Below are 18,201 nucleotides of genomic sequence, written 5' to 3'. Positions count from 1 at the left end.
AACACCAAAATTTAAAAACCAGAAAGACCTAGTGTTAAGGATTCAACTTTAGATGATAAAAATCCAAGAACTTAAAACAGCCGTGAGTCACTGGAGAATCTTGCACACGTGCAACAAAAGACAATATTCACGGCAACACTCTCCACAAAGGCAAAAATCCGGAAACATTCCATTACCAAGAGTAGATGGATTTAGCCGAGGAAGAGGTGAAACTCAATGCTGAAAGGAACCGGAGCTGCCGGCACCACACAGATGCCGCCAGGAACCGTAATTAATGAGAAAGTCCACAGGAGAACTATACGTGCTGGTACATTTTACAAAGACAAAAAGCAAGCATGGCTATACGATTTTTTTATATAAATACAATTGTTTCTGGTATATCTATGAGAATTATGAAGTTAAAAAGTAAAAATAAAAACTGAGAGCCAGGTGTGGTGTTGTACAACTTTGATCCCAGCACTTAGGAGGCAGAGGCAGGAGGATTTCTGAATTCAAGCCCAGCCTGGTCTACAGAGTCTGGGACAGCTGGGAATACACATAGAAACCCTGTCTCAAAAAAACAAACAAACAAACGAATGAATAATAAATACTTGAAGCTAGGCATGGTGGCACATGTCTACAATCCCAGCACCCAAGAGGTAGAGGCAGGAGGATCAGGAGTTCAATGTCATCGTCAATACATAGTAAGCAGGGTTAGACCCTGCCTCAAAAAAATAAAAATTAAAAAATAAATAAATAAATAAATAAAAAGGAGAGGCCAGGAAGATGGCTGGGGGTAAAGTGCTTTGCTGTACAAACAGGAAGACCTGAGTCTGGATCTCAAGTATTCATGTAAAAAGCTAGATAGTTGTTGGGTGAGGGTGGGAGGGTCCAAAGAGACAGGGCTTATTGGTCAGCCAGTACAGTCAATCCTTATGTCCCAAGTTCAGTGACAGACTGTCTTAAAAATGGGATGGTGATGATGTTCGATACAAGGAGACACTAGAGTTAATCTCTGGCTTCCACAGGGTATGGAAATCAGGCACAGCCACGCCCCTCCTCAACAATAAACAAAACTTACATGATTAAATCTTCTTGTGAAAGCAACTGCATTTGGTGCAGAACTATATTTTTCTTTTTTATTCCATCCACAACTTGAAAGCTCCTAAAAGATTAAAATAAAAATTAAGTATAAATTAAATGTAAGAAATAGCTCAGTTTTCTTATATTAGGGAATTGAAACATTAAAGACTGCGTATGTTCTCTTCTGGAACAACGAATAAGAATGTCTAACAAATACTAATTATTCTGTAAAAACTAAAAACAAATTTTATATGCATAAAATTACTGTCTAAAAGAATATAGGCAAACTTGAATTTCACAGGCTGAGTATGAAGGAATGTTTTCTGAGAGATAAAGTTGAATATCCCGTAACACATAATAAATACTACTGACTGTCAACCCATTCAACCACTCAGAGTCCCACAATTAGCTTTTTCTTTCTTCCTTTTTACACTTGTATGATGTGGTGTTTGTGTGTACACATGTTTATGGACTTGCTAATGAGTATGTGGATGGTCTGTCACCGAACCTGGAGCTCCCACTTTAGCCACTGGCCTGGCCACAGCCAGCCATTCCCAACCCCAGGTTCCATCTGTCCCTTTTCCCACCCCCCACTACGTGCTCAGGTTTACAAACAGATGCTAGTGGTCTGATTTTCCACACCAGTGCAGGGGATTCAAAGTCAGGTCCCATGAGCCAACTCCCAGGCCCACAATTAAGTTTTTTAAACATCTCATTCTTTGACCTGACAGTTGTTGACTTCAGGTATTTGAAGATACCAATAATAAAAAAGTTCTTGATCACACCAATGGTTTAAGAATAGAATTCAAATGGCTCAAGATCTTGTATTAAAACTTTTTTTAAAAAAAATTTATACTACTGCCCTCTACTTGAAATGAACCATTCTGGGTTGGAGAGATGGCTCAGCAGTTATGAACATTTGCAGGTCTTAAAAAGGACCTAGGTTTGATAACCAGCACCCACATGGTACTCATAACTGTCTGTAAAGCTAGTTCTAAGAGATCCAATGCCCTCTTCTGGCCTCTTTAGGCACCAGGCACTCAAGTGATATTTAGATGTGGATTCAGGCAAAAACATCTGTCCACATTAAAAAAAAAAAAAAATGTAAATGCAGGCTGCAAAATACAGTACAATAGATGTACTCTTCGTGATACAAAAGAAATCACACTTCTATCACTTTACAACTGGTAGTTTAAAAATATCACTTCTGCTTCAAAATTACGATTATTACCTCCGTATTTCACTGAATGTTAGTGAAGCACAGGCATGGCTAACGTATATCACCTTTAAAAACACTGAGAGATGTATGTTAACAGAACCAAATTCCTCCGAATTTAAAGGGGGGTTTCTGTCCACAGATTTCAAGTCCATCAGAGGGTTCTACAATACAGAAAAAGCCATCCAAGAAAGGACTCACAGAAAAAAAGGAAAAGAACCTTTTGGGTAGGCAACAAAAGGAATCTGAGAAAGAAACAGATGTCATCAGTAGTCTAGATAGATGAGAAAAGTTAGTATACCTGTCATATTTTGTTAAGAATATGTTTGCGACAGGCGGTGCTGGCACACGCCTTTAATCCCAGCACGAGGGAGGCAGAGGCAGGAGGATCTCTGTGAGTTCCAGGCCAGCCTGGTCTATAAAGTGAGTTCCAGGAAAGGCGCAAAGCTACACAGAGAAACCCTGTCTTGAAAAAACAAACAAACAAAAAACAAACAAACAAACAAAAAAGAATATAGTATAACGTCAATTAGGAGAGTACCAGTGGTTATTGATTTTAATTTTTGAGATAATAAAGGAATGTTCCTCAAGGGACATTGCCACCTGTTCTAAACTTTATAATGCATTTGCAGTTGTATGTGGGATAGCTGTATCATGGTAGGTGTAATTATTACCTGGTTGTTATTTTTATTTGGAAATTAAGCATGATATAAGGAGATCTATTTTGTGTGAAGCTGACAAGGAGTGGACTTGTGATGGCTATTCTTTGTGTCAACATGACTACATCTGTAATTAACTAAAATCTAAGCAACTAGGTAGACCAGTGAGGGATTTTTCTCAATTAAACCACTTGACATGGAAAGATCTACCTTTAATCCCAATCTTCTGTGGTGGGAAGAGGCACTTTAATCTGGGCCACACCTTCTGCTGGCAGCCTACGTGCAGAACATGAAGAAGGAAGGAAGCTCTGGCTCTCTGCCTGCTTGCCCTTACTCTCAATGGCAAGTCCAGTCTTTCACCGGCATTAAAGGCTACTTTTTTGGGATTCCAACATATAATGAAGACCAGCTGAGAGCCAGCTTTGTGGACAGAGCAATTACTGAATTCTTGGACTTTCCACTGTTAGACAGCCACTGTTGGGCTAGCTGGACCACAGCCTGTAAGCCACTCTAATAAATACCCTTTTTAGACAAGGATGGATGGATGGATGGATGGATGGATGGATGGATGGATGAATTGATTCATTTAATCTGTTCCTTGGCAAAACTCACCATGATACTAATTTGACATTAACTAAGATCCATGTGTTAACATCTAAATAACAGGAACCTTAAGAGATCCAAGAAAATAGCAATTCAAGAAAATGGCCAAGAACTTAAAGATAACAACTGATCTTCCTATGGCTCAGTACATAGATGAAGTATGGGGGGGGGGGGGGGAGGGGCAAAGCAAGGTATCCAGAAAGAGAGGACCCTGGAGACAAAGATTAAAACCAACAACAAAAAAACTCCAGTACAAATTACCTTGAGAGAATGCTATTTAGGCAACTGAAAGCAACAACTTCAAATGGGAGTGAGAAGTTTTAGTAGGCAAAGCTGGAGGTGGAGGCCTCAGTAGGCAACACCGCTTACTGCCTGCCCTGAGTTCAATCTCACACAGTAGAAAAGCCCGCATGTTGTCTTTTGATTTCCACAAGTGCTTGTGGCATGCACACATCCAAGTGTGTGTATACCCGTGTGCATACACACACACAACACACACAAAATAACTGTTTTAAAAAGATTTATTCATTTATTATGTATACAGTGTTCTGTCTGCATGTATCCCTGCCGACCAGAGGAGGGCACCAGATCTCATTACAGGTGGTTGTCAGCCACCATGAGGTTGCTAGGAATTGAACTCAGGACCTTTGGAAGAACAGATGGTGCTCTTAACCGTTGAGCCATCTCTCCAGCCCCACAATATAATTTTTTTAAAAGACAGAAAGTGGGGGAGAAAGGAAGGAGGGACAGAGTAAAGTCCAAGGGAGCAGCTGGGGACATAACTTGGTGGCAGAGCTTATGCCCAGCACATGTGAGGCCCTGGGTCCAGTTCTCAACACCAATAAAGAAAAACAGAAGCTGTAAGATCTTCAAATTGAGCAATCACCATAGGAGAAATGTAATTGGAACCCCCTGATTAATAGTAAAGAGTAGTCCTGGGGTCTTAGGAAGAGTCAAGAGAAGAGAGCAAAGAGTCCCCGAGAGGAGGAAGCAGACGAGGAAGGCAGACGCTGGCAGTAGGGACAGGGTGACCGAAAAAGGACAGACAGCAGGAGGGAAGCTCCATGACGAAGAGCTGTTTCTGGTATGTAAGTCAGTACAGGTCTGCGGGCACAATAAAACATCATGGGACTACGCGGACATGCATAGCACAGACATCACTTTCCTATTAGACACCATCAAGATGCAGCTGCAGGAAAACTCAGGTGAAAGGTACAGGGGTTCCCATAAATCTTTAACATTTGTATGATTTTTTTACAACTTCCTATGTTCAAACCACTGTATTTAAAAACAGACATTAAAAAATCCACTTAATGGACTACAAGGCTAGAACTGCATCAGAACTCACCACTTTCTTCTTAATCCTGACCTGCATTTATAGCTGTCCAGACTTTAAGGAATTTTGACATGCTCTACCTTACCTCACATCAGCCCCTTAATTTCTATGTGAGAAAAAAAACTCCCGTGATCTTGCCGAGGACCTGGGGTCAGTTCCCAGCACCAACATGGCAGCTAACAACCTTCTGTAACTCCAGTTCCAGGGGATCTGACACCCTCTTCTGGCCTTTCCTGGCACTGCATGCACATGGTGTACAGACAAAACACCCATACACATAAAAATAAAGTACAGAGCAAAGAGGAGGCCATCTGCCCTTGACCTCTGGCCTCCATCTACTCACACACTTAGGCAGTACAGGGATCTTAGGTAGGAGACTCCACAGCATCTCTTAACTTACTTCACTAATAAAGATCAATTTGAAAAAGTATCTGTGAAATGAAGTCTTGCTACACAGCCCAGGCTAGCATTGAACTCATTGCAACTCCCCTGCCTCAGCCTCCCAAGTGCTAGGATTATAGGCAGGCACCACCATACCCTGCAAATGCTTTCTTCCTTCTCTTTTCTTCCTTTCTTTCTCTTCTCTCCCTTCCTTCCAAAAAGCAGCTTTCAGAACCATTCTATGACGTACAAGTCTACAGTCACTCTGAGTAAACTTGGTGTACCCAAGAAGACTATTTGGTGGCTGAGGAAAGCTCGGTCAGTACATCGAGGGCCTGCTACTCTGCATGCAACAATTTATTCGGCTGTTCTTTTATTCATCTGGATACTGTCAGTTCATTTTACAAACTCTAATAATCTGACCTCTTCAGAGCAAACCAGAACATTTGAAACCTCCCTCTATCTTCTTCTCTCCTTTTGTTTCAGACTCTAGGATTTTCCTACAAATAACACTGTAGTATCACACAAGAAATGTGTTCTGCTGTAACTGACACCTTGGTCACACAGAAACGTATACTAAAGCATGTCACATGAACACCACAGAGTTGAAGTGGCATAGTGACTCAAACATTGCTTTGTAAGGCCTAATTTAAGACAGACAGGACTGTTTGCCTGTGATAAGTAAGTAAGCCTCCTTCTCAGCAAAGACTTAATGAAATCCTGCAGCCCTAACACACTAACATTTCTTTTAACATGCTAAACTTGCAATTTTAAGCTCAGCAGGTAAAGAGAATCTTCAAATAATGCCTCAAACATATAATACAACTTTAATAGTTGCTAAAATGCATTTCAGAATACGCATGGATTCACTGGAATCATTAACTACAAAGACCAATTTTCAGTTGCATTTATTTCAGAAGCACAGGGAAGACAAAACCCCACAACTGATGACGACCTACCCTAGGAGAGAATAACCCCATTCACAGGAGTCACAGCTTCTCTTACGTCTTGTAGGTTTGATCTAAATGTCATCTTGGAGGTTCCAACACTCTTAAAAGGACTGTTCTAGGGGTGATGATGTAGGGATACCTATAGATAGAAGAAGAGAAAAGGCCGATATAGACCAGCGTGTAGACAGAGACTGGGGGGGAAAAGGAACAGTGGAATCCCACAGACGGTGAGGGAAGCAACTAGGACAGGGTGCCAGGAGAAGGTGACCGCTGCTGAGGTAGCTTTGTGTTCAGAGTGGAAGCGTTAAAGACACAATAGCACCCATTTGTACCCACTTTATATGGCTATAAAGAAGTCACCACTACAGATGAAATGCCACTCATGCTTACATTTGCAATAAAAACAAAAAGACCAAACTGAAACTATGCAACAGGTAAGTTAAAAATGCTGGCCCTCTTGTCTAAAGTACTCAAGGCTTTCTTACTTCCCTCCTCCAAGTTTGTGGTCACTGCCCCTCTAAATGAGATCGGGGATGAAGACAGGAGCTACTGTCTCCTTCCACAGATGCCTCCTGCCCTGACTGAAGCCTGCCCTTACCAGTCTAAACCGAAGAATGGCTGTGTCCTGCCTCTATCCGAACGCCTACATTACTCTAGTGTACAAGGCTTTTCCCAGCTTCCATTCTCTCAACAAGTCCACAATTTGCTCCCATGCAATTACTTTTATTGAAATAGGATAATATTTCTGTTAGAATTCTGTATGTTGCTAGGATTATAGTCTTTGGGCAAAAAATATCTGCACAGAAAGTCTTTTACACATCCAGAAAGAAATATGTCAAAAGATAAAATTTTCAGAAATATTTTAGTAAGATTGATAATTAGCTAGTAAGTGTTTTCCCTAACTTGCCCAGCATTCTCCCACAATTTTCAGTGTGTCAGTCACACAGATGAGGCTCCCTTATTCCTAGCAGATAATGTGTGTTCACTGATAAGAGTTTGGAGTACCCACTGGAAGACTAGTTCTAGGACCGCCCTCAGATTAAAAAGAAAATCATAAAAACTATTAGACTTGTGTACAGCCTATGCATGTCCTCCATTCTACTTTCAACCAGCCCTAGTTTACTTCTAGCACCTAACACAATGCACCTGCAGGCCTGTTCAGCCTTATGCCACACTGACATGCACAAGTATTAATGATAAACAGTATTAAATCTACTACAAAAGTCTTAAATAAATTTACATTCCCAGTGACAGTGAGGTGGATCACGTTTTAATTTATACAGGTTAATTATATGCCTTATATGAAACAACAAGTGTTTTACATTTGGTTTTCTGATTCTGGAAGATACCTAATCTGCCAACAGAAAATATATATTAAAAAAAAACACAACAAAAAAAAAAAAACAGAAACAAACCTCGAAATGTCCCAAACTCCTTAAGATCTCAGATTCAGACTACTGAGCTGTTGCATTAAGCAAAGTCAGGGAAAGAAGTCTGTACGTGCACAGTACAGACAGATCTGGTTTTTCCACATAGTTCTGCTCTGTGATTGGCTGGAAATGAAGTGTAATGTTTGTTAGTAAAGTTTTAGGTAGACCTTGTCCTTTAAGAGTACTTTAGAACCTTGTGTGGTAGTTTGAATAAGCTGTCCCCATAAGGCATTTGAATGCTTGGTCCTCAGCTGGTGGCTGTTTGGTAAGGATTGGGAGGTGTGGCCTTGTTGAGGGGTATCACTGGGGAAAGGCTTAGGGTTTCAAAACCTTCCAGCTATTCCCAGTGAGTGTTCTGTTTCGTTTGTGCACCACGAGGTGAACTCTCAGCTGCAGCTACTGAATGCCAGCTTCCACCAGGCTTTCTGCCTTGGTGGTGGTGGACTCTATTCCTCTGGAACCCTAAATCCCCACAAAATCCTTCCTTCTGTAAGCGGCCTTGATGATGTTTTCTCACAGCAACAGACACTTTGTAAGAGGAACACGATTACCTAGAGTAATGACTATAATGCAGATTTCAAATACAATCCAACCATTAATCAAGGCTTACAGAAATATTAGAGAGTCACGACTGGATTCTAAGTTAGCTTTCTGGCATAACTCACCCTGCACTGAATGACACAAAACTCACCCTCAAATTCCACTAGCACAGTAAATGCAGTGGTGAGCTCAGAAGAATACGAGCTTTGTAGAACACCAGAGAGCTCAAGGCAGACAAAACTACTCCAATCCTATAACGGAGCAGGATGGGTATGGAAGTATGCCATGGGGTCCGGGGTAAACTTTGAGGATAAAAGGCTCACCTACTGCTTATCTGCTCTCTCTGCTTTGAGCTTGCAATTCAAGATATGAGCCCTCAGCTTCCCACTCCAATGGTCACACCTGCTGCTTGCTCCCTCCAGTCAGATTCTCAGCCCTCTGGAACCGTGAGTCTAGATAAACTCCTTCTGTAATTCTTTGGTCATGGAATTTTATCATAGCAACAACAAAAAATTAATCTGATGGAAAACTCTCAGAATACAGTTAGAGCACTTCAACATGAGAAAACTCATGGAGAGAGGCACTATGAATGTGTAAGAGCTTTCTTCATGATCCAAAGAGAAATCATACCTTTGAAAGGAGATCCATGTATATGAGAAAAACTTTAATAATAGCTGAGCACCAGAAATGATGCCAGAAATTAATGAATGTATAAAGCCCTCTAGCTAACTTTTTATTCTTAATCAGTCCTAGAAAATTCAGCCTTAGAAAAGAAACCTGAAAATACTCTACATGGGGCGGGGGGTGGGGGAGACACCTCTGTCCACAGAAAAGGATGTCACTTTAACGTCACATTAAAGGTGTGCACCTTTAATCCCAGCACCTTGGAGGCAGAGGCAGGTGGAGCTCTGAGTTCGAGGCCAGCCTGGGCTACAGAGCGAGGGCTACACAGAAAAACAGTCTAGAAAAACAAAACAACAACATCACACAGCACTACTAACAGACTTCTGTAGGGATGGCTCCAAGCATGGTAAGACATGGAAATGATTAACAGTCACTGCTGCAGTTGGCCACTGAGCAAGAGACCAAAGTTCTTCCCACCTCTGTATGGCAGACCTCTAATGGGCACATGACTTGTGGTGGCCCTCTGCTGCCACCGCTGCAGTTCCAAAGGAAGCTCTTCCGACAGCTCCAACTACGTGTCGCTGCAGCTCTGGTTCAGCAATCTCCCACTCTGGGATTACGCAAAGATCTGGCAGTTTCAAGTACTCTTTGTCCCACCCCAGCTTAAAGACACCTTCTTAAAAGTCCAAGATGAGGACCACATTAGTGGTACAATTCAGGAGCTGCAAAGCTGAAAAAAAATTACAAGTCTTCTGGCTCCTTGTTCTAAAAACGTTAGAAATTTTGTTTTGTAAGTTGTCAAAGGACAAATTCAAAGTGAAATGAAATGCTTAAAAGTTCAGATGGGTTGGAGGGCCGGCTAAGCAGTTAAGAGCACTTACTGCTCTGGCAGAGAACTCGGCTGGGTTACTAGCATCCACATGGTCTGTAACTCCAAGTGCTGTACTCTGGTCTCCACAGGCACTGCACACACGTGTTACAGATACATGCATGAGGCATCACACACATAAAATAAAAACAACAATTACAGAGTACTGCCATTTCCCTGTCTTTGCTTTCTGGACAACCATGACAGAAATGTCTCCATTTTGTCATGCCTTCCCTGCCATGATGTACTAAACCCTCAGAAACTGAACTGAAACAAACAAGTCCTTTCTCCATTGAAAGAAAGAGGGCATAGGGGAGGGAGGGAGGGAGGGTGGGAGAAGAGAGGGAATGTACTTAGCATCTAGGGGTAAAATGTCTCAGTGTACGCAAGGCCTTGAGTTCATTCCTCAGCCCTATTTTGGAAGAGCAGCCAGTGCTCTTAACCTCTGAGCCATCTCTCCAGCCCCATAAGCACATTCTTAATAGCTCAATTATTCTCTAAATATTAAACTAGCATGAAGACTACTCTGTTATTATTATTCATTTGTCAACAGTTTGTTCTCAATTTCTGGAATAAAACTCCTAAAGCAAGGGAAATAAATAAATAAATAAATAAAATTAAAATAAAGAATTTATTTAACCGCGTGCTGGCAGCAACAAAGCACAGCGCACTTGGCAGTGAGGAAGAAGAGAGCAACTGTGATGAGGAGAAGGCCCTGCTAACATGGTGGGCAGAAGATGGGATGAGTCACAACTTCCCTTACAGCTCTGGTACTACGTCACGACATTCGCCATTACTAAGGGGAACAGTAAACTCCTGACTCTGTATGACAGAGATCACAGTGGTGAGGGAATGTGAATAAATCATACAACATTAGCTACAGGCGGCCCTGCATACCAGTCCTTTATATAAATGAGGCGATACCTGCATATAATTCACAAACGTCCTCCATATACTTTAAACAATGTCTAGACTACTTATAATACAATATACATGTCATGTCAACAGTTTCTAGACCCATTTTTTCCCCAAATATATTTATCCAACTTTGGTTGAGCCTACAAATTAGCAGCTAATGCCGAAGTGCTCGCTTGGCATGCACAAGGTGAGAGTACAAGGGCCAGCTACAGACAAAAGATGAACTTCCACATGAAAATTAAGTATGTGTGGAATTTGTATAACACTATACGTAGAATTCGAATTTGGAACAAAGAAAAATATAGTTGTTTAAGCTCAGAGATAACTACTACCTTAAGTTTAACAAGAAAGCCCTTCACTCCTTAGTGAGATTAGTATTTTAGCTCCCTATCTAAGTAATACATATCACTTTAGGCTAATAAAAAAGCCAGTATATTACATTAGCTGATCTTATAGCTTCAAGTTTTCTGAAATGTAATAATATTTCAGAAACTGTTCAGTGGTATTCAATAACTGTAAAGATGTTTGTGCTCTACAGCCCAGGGACCAATACACATAAGTCACATACACAGATGGCTGCTAGCCAACAATGCTGAGTGTAAAAAGCAAGCCAAACACAAAAGCAATACAGTGTCATTACATCCAAATGTGAAAACCTGACACTTGAAACAACATGTTATTAAGCAATAGCTATACTCGGGAAAATATGAGCAACTAGATAGGAATAATACAGTCTATTAGTGGACAGTGTTCATCTGGGTGGGAAGTACAGAAAGGCTTTAACAGGGCAGGCTAGCACACAGAAATTTAACTTACTCTCTTTCAGCCTTGTTATATGTCTTTATTCCATAATACAATAACAAGCATTCTTCTGCCACACAACACATCCTATAAATGCTGGCAGATTGAAAGTAATCTTGTGATTCAGCAAAACCAATCTCTAACAAGAATACTTCGGTGTTATATTTCCCCCAATAGTTATTTCTACCAATCTGTTCACACTTCCGCTCTTTGAATTGTCCCTAAACACTACATTCAGTTTTTTATTCTAAACACTGAGTTCTTACTAAAATCCAGACAAAACAGTATACATTAACTGTCAGTCTCCACCTCTATGTAGCTTCAAATCAAGGGAGCAAAGCCCAGCTGAACGGCTAAGATCAAGAATAGCACATGTGACTGCCCACCCCGAGACACACCAGTATCCACACCACACCAGTTTCCCTGCCAGACAGTTGGCTGCTGCCCTGCCATCTCTTTTTGGCAGTTCCCATACATCTTACACAGGGCTCTTCTTTATGTACTTCCTGGCAATCCTATCCACATTTTATTTACTTGGGCACAGGGGATGAACCCAAGGGCCGGCGGTAAGCACCTACAACATCCTAAGCCCTCACTCACATGTACCACAAATAGCAGTTCTACACTGATACCTTTCAAATTTACACTTCCTGCAAACACATGCCATTATACACTGCCTGACTGAACTGTCTCCTTGAAGTTTCAGAGGCACAAAAAGGAATAATGTCCAAAGTCAAACTCTCGCCCTTACCACCCAATCTGCTGCTCTGCCGCTCCCGCCTGGTCCAGCACTGCACACTACACTCTATATGCGGCAGCGGTATAATTCTGACATCATCATTTCTCACTCCAGAGAATACCAGCTACTCGACTCGCCTTGCATACACAGTGTGACAAGTTCCCCCATCTTTCCACTCACACACTAATGCAAGCACGTGTCATCTCTAGTCTCTCCTTGACTCCTCCTCCTTACTTACTGCCCCTCCTCCCCAGCTCTCTTTCCTACCACCGGCTGGAGCTACTTGAAGTCTAAATCAGAAAATGGTATCCTCTGCTCAAAACGCTCCAATGACGGACTGGAGAGGACTCAGTGGTCAAGAGTATGTAGTGCTCTTGCTGCAGAGGAGAGTTTGATTCTTAGCATCCACTCAGACACCTCACGGTCACTTGTAAACTCCAACCCTAGTGGACCCGACACCTTCTTCTGAACTCCATGGGCACTTACACTCACATCAACACACACAGTGAAAACAAACAACTCCCCCAATGGCTTACCACCTTCATCAGAGTAACCGTCTCCAAGGTAACATACCCATCTCCTCACTCAACTGTCGTCTCTTGTACACAGCCCTTTCACCTAGCTTAGAACATCATCCACTACCCAATGCTCACCTGTTCTGGACTACAACACATTTCCCTAAAACACCCTAATAAATCCATTCTCAACCTTCCTAATGCTAATACAGTTCCCCATGCCGTGGTGACCCCCAACCATAAAATCGTTTCCATTGCTACTTCTTAGTTGTAATTTTGCTTCTGTTATGAATGTACATATCTGTGTTTCCAATGGTCTTAGGCGACCCCTGTGAAAGGGTCCTTCCACCCCAAAAGATGTTGTGATCCACTGTCCTCAAGGGATGCAGTCTCACTTACCTCCTTAAGGATTTTGCTTCTCAGTGAAGTCTTTTTGATGATCCAATCTAGAACTGAAACCCCTCTACCTCATGTCCTCTGCTCCCCTCTCTCTTTATTTTTCACATAATACCATTTAGCTCACCTCACTGGCATGCACAATCTGTGGGGACAAATTTCAGTGTTTACCACAGAGCTAACACGCACCAGACATGCGGTACACTTTCTGCATCACATATAAACACTGTCAGATGACGAGTAAGATGTTAGGAGAGCCTGGAGAAAAGCAAGAGTCTAACTTCACCTCACAGCTCAAGGAGGAAGAGGTAGTTAAGCATGAGAGGCACAGGCTCAGTGATGAAGATTAAAAGGTGGTTGTTTTCCTAGACCAGAAAGAGTAGAACACGTGTTCAGAAGCAAGAAAAAGGCAACATGGTAAAGAGATTCACAGATCCTGTTGGCCTGGTTTTCCTTCCTCCTCAAAGCCAAGTGAAAAAACACTGAGGTGGTCTGAGCAGGAGTCACGTGAGCGCATTTTCAATGTTACTTGCCATGGCCCCTGACAGAGAACAGACCTCACAGTCAGAACGGAGCAGAAGCTCATTGTGTGCGGCTTTCTGTACTGTCAACAGAATGGATTTCAAGTCACTCAGAAGATGGCATAGCACATGTCCAGGTGTGTCTATGAGGGTTTTCTAACAATGATTAACTGAAAGACCCACCCACTCTGAATGAGGGGAGCACCAGACCATGGGCTGAGGGGCCAGCTGAGTGCCAGCATTCCCCTTGCTCTGCTCTAAGGCCTGCAAGGTATCAACTACTCTGTTCCGCCATGCCTTCTCCACCACGCAAACCACGCACTCAAATATTTCCTCCAGTAAGTGGTTCTGCTAGGTATTTGGGCACAGTAACAAGAAAAGTGACCAGTATACACATAAAGATCAAGAAGCAGTGGGGAAAGGATGGTTTCTCAGACCAGGGTGCTGACCACAGAAAAACTAGGTATTTATGAAGGCAGAAGAAGACCGACAGGTCTGGGTGCAGTAGTGGACCCTATAACCCCAGCACTTAGGAGGCAGAGAAAGGCTACCGGGAGTTCCCGGTCTTATGTCTTCAGCTATATACACGAGTTCGGGGCTAGCCTGGGCTACCTAAGACTCTGCCTCAAAAAGAGTGGGGGAGTGGGAGTCAAGGGGACTGTGCTAAATTTACTAAAGAAATGAAGTCAGAGGAAACTTGAAGATTCACAAAGTATTGTCAATGTCCAAAGGAAAATAATAAATCCTCTCAGAATGTAAATCTACATCTTCAAGAAACAACCTAGTGTACAATGTTTAAGTCTTAGTCATAAATCCTACAGAACACCTCAAAGGGAGCTACTCCAGGTAAAAAACACTCAGTAATCTAAAGGCAACTCTGGGATCAGAAAACAGCATAAGGAAAAAGCATAAAATATCTCAATAAAAATCTTATGCTGACTACAAGTTGAAACACTTTGGATGTTGTAGGTTAAGTAAAATCACCTATTAAGTTCACCTACTCCTTTTCACTTTATAATGCAGAGTTAAATCAATGACACGAGATTTCCACTGCTTTTCATGAGTCAGGTGAAACAGCAACAATAAATGTATTTTAGTCAAAAGAAAAAGGATTATTAGAGGACTTAAACTCTGGGGGGGGGGGGTAAATTTTTGTCAATTTTTGCCCAAACCTGACAGAACTTATTAAAATGGAGCTAAGAGCAGCTTCCTAGTTCATATGTCTCCTGGGGCCACGGTCACGGTACAGAGACGCTCTGGCATTCGAGCTTGAGCACAGCATGGCGGATTCCTGCTGCAGTACACAGAGGTGTCTCCAAGCTGCATAGTGCACTGCATGGTGGATTTAGCTTTTACCAGTACAGACCAAAAAAAAAAAAAAAGCTTCTGGGCTACACGCTGCTTGATGGAGGCACAGACCCACTGCTTCCCAGAGTTGACGGTGAGCATGGCTCCCAGAGCTGGCGATAAACATACCTCCGCCATGTTGGGAAGCTGAGGAGGGCAGAGTCTGCAGCCAAGGCTGCGGCTTTCGTCCTAGCCATGCAGCTTAACAGTTTAAAATCTCTTCTGGCCAGAAAAGGATTATAGACACACAATAAGACAGACTCAGAAGGAATAAACCTCTAAACCGTTTACAATGTATGTACAAGATACATAGGCTTGAGAGAGAGAAGAGAAAGGATAGTCATAAAAATAAAATAAAGTCTTAAAAAATACATTATTTAATTTTTAAGACTATATAATAAAAATATAATAAGCCACATAAAGATGGAAATTACACAGAGAATCTGGATTATGTTGTCTTTGAAATTTTTAACTAAAGAAAGACATTTGATTATAAAGGCTGCTGAGTTAAATATATATATATTCTTTTTAAAGGTATCTTGACTTCCAGGTTAATATGGTTCCATCAAGGAAAACCTTCTAAGAGGTCTCCAGATGATCCAACATTCAAAACAGCTTCAGGACAACTGGCTGAGATAATCCAGCCTCACAGCCTACTCCAGTCAGGAAAGATTAACAGCACCCCCAATCAGCAGGAACTAGCCTAGAACCCTATGCCCACATTCCCAAAAAAAATGGATTATGGATGTTTGTCTTTGTTTAGGAGGTTAAGTACAAATTGTTATTGGTCATAGTCAAGCTCTTTCTAAAAAAAGAAAAGAAGATATAAAAATGATGAGAAAAAAACGTAGATTACTGAATCTACTTTAATCCAAAAAACAACTGTTAATCTCAAAATACTTTAGTATAGATTTTAGTTTATTAATACAAATTTATGATCAATTTTGTTATAATGTATGCTTATTTCTATTCTTGTTTAAGGCTATTATGTTTATGTAATTCATTTAAAATCGTAAGATATAAGTAAGAAATACAGATTATTGTCATCTATGACAATCAAACTTATAGTCATGTTAGTGAGTTTTTAGGAATACAAAGATATATCTCAATTAGATAATCTTCAAACATTTCAAAGACCTACAGAATATGGCATTTAAAATGTTTTAAGAACTTAGACTTTTCTGGACAGTGAGACACATCTGCTCCTGGCAGTACCAATTACTTCAAAGAGGATGATGGGCATTGAAGAAACTCATTATGGAGTTTGCTTTCTTTGTGGCAAAAGTTAGCCACTAGGCAGAAAAATGTCCTTGCCTCGACTGCTTGACAGGATGTTATATAAACTGGACATGCAGGACCCATAGGAAGATGACCACTGAACTTTCCAAGGCAAGATGGTCCTTTCACAGAAGAAACTGCCAGACATTCTACAGGATGTGGGAAGACACAGCTGACGAACTTTGCCAGAATGGGTGGAACAATCCTTAAAATTTCCTACTTCACTAAAAGCTATGCCAGAGACTCCAGGAACTTTGGATGACTATCCAGCCAGCCAGCTGTCTCTATCCTTCCTAGAATTATGGAAGTTGCTTGCCATGTACTTCCTGTTTACTCAGGTAATACTATATCCTTCTGGGGTCTTTGATGGAGTTGAAGACTAGATAGTTATAATTATAGTTTTCCTTAGTCATGACAAAAGGTAAATTAGATATGAACCTTTAGACTCACAAGTATAGGATAGATGATAAAATATTTTCTTTAATTTTGCCACATACAAATAGACTAGATATTATAACTATAATTTTTGCTTGATAACTTTCGTTTTATATATATAATTTTACTATGTTAAAGTTAAAACCTCCCTTTTTTATTAGACAGAAAAGGGGAAATGCTATGGGATGTCCTTCTACGTGCTGTAAATATATGTGGCTCCCATTGGATAATAAATAAAACTGTTTTGGCCTATGGCAAGAAAGCTTAGAGCCAGCAGGGAACCCAAACAAAAATACCGATAAAAGAAGGGCAGAGTTGGGAGAGATGCCAGCCTGCCACCAAAAGAACAAGATGCCACAGATCCATATCACCTTGGTCACATGGCAACATCTAGATTAGTAAGAATGGGTTAATTTAAGATGAAAGAGCTAGAGAACAAGAAACTAAAGCCTTAGGCCATACAATTTATAATTAATATAAGCCTCTGAATGATTATTTTATAAACGGCTATGGGACCGTGGGGCTGGGCGGGACCAAGAAACTTCTGGCTACAAATAACAGAAATGAATACTCTAGGGTTTTTTGTTTTGATCACTGAAATACAAAACCCATTCTCTAAAGTTTGCCCATTATTTATAGAGTACACAGCTCTTCTCAGTCTACTATTGGCCCAACAGCTCTCCTTTGAACCCCTCTGCAGTGCAGAGAAAGCCAAGCGCAGGCTTGTGGGAAGTGACGGGCCCGGATGGCAGGCAACTCTCACTTCACTTCATGGGCAGCACACCTGAGGTATTAGTAGCCTACTTAGGAAAAAAAATCACAATAACCTGTTTACACCTCAGATGCAATGGATTTATTAGTTATTCTAGTGTTCCGGGTCCCTATAGATTTATATATAACACAACAAACACTGCTTCTTATTCCCCAATCTAAATGGCTTTGTTTGGGGGACAAAAATTAAGTTTATATTCTTACTCACTAAGAGTAAAAATTGTCTTCTCAGAATCTAAGCCAGTGTCCACCCTGAACTATTGTTATAGTTTAGATCCAACTGGAATGTGTTCCCAAAGGGACATGGCTAAGGCCAAGGCCGAGTCTCCAGTGCAAGGAGACAGGCGAAGCAGGAAGAGGTGGAGTCTTGTGGGAAGCAGTCAGCACACAGGAGCACACAAGGAGTGAGGCCACTCTCCAGGAGTGGCTGTCACAAAGACAGTCACGAATGGGCCCTGGTGCACACGGCCACTCCCCTTTCTACTTTTCTGGCACGTGGTGAGACAGCCCATGGGGCTTTCTTTCACTTAAGGCCCAACACATAATACATCCTGGCCCTGGACTTTCAGCCTCTAAAACTATTATTTAAATAAACCTCTTCTATATAAAGCACCCAGCATCATGTATTTTGTTACAGCAACATTAAATAGACTAAGTCAGTTGTATACAAAAGATAACTGTTACTATTCCTCATCAATAAAGCAAAAATATTATTATACACAGGCCCTTAAAAATGACAATATATTCTGGGTATGGTGGCACATGCCTTTAATCCCAACACTCACAAGGCAGAGCCAGGGGGATCTCTGTG

General features: G+C 41.3%; 1 protein-coding gene across 3 annotated transcripts in view; it reads right to left on the bottom strand.

Annotated features, from left to right (window-relative positions):
* Positions 1 to 18,201, bottom strand: part of Ralgps2 (Ral GEF with PH domain and SH3 binding motif 2) — a 137,706-nt gene that overhangs the window by 80,329 nt on the left and 39,176 nt on the right. For 2 of the 3 annotated variants that reach the window (XM_036202023.1, XM_036202024.1), the window contains exon 5: positions 1,061 to 1,144. In XM_036202023.1, the coding sequence (XP_036057916.1) occupies positions 1,061 to 1,144 (84 nt within the window). Of the gene's footprint in view, positions 1 to 1,060; positions 1,145 to 6,216; positions 6,347 to 18,201 lie in introns of all 3 variants that reach the window. The other variant, XM_036202025.1, reaches the window with a different exon arrangement.

Source organism: Onychomys torridus, chromosome 11 (genome assembly GCF_903995425.1).
Source record: "Onychomys torridus chromosome 11, mOncTor1.1, whole genome shotgun sequence".
Taxonomy (NCBI): Eukaryota; Metazoa; Chordata; class Mammalia; order Rodentia; family Cricetidae; genus Onychomys; species Onychomys torridus.
The sequence above is the reverse complement of the archived record's forward strand: the minus strand, read 5'-3'. Positions and strand labels throughout refer to the sequence as shown.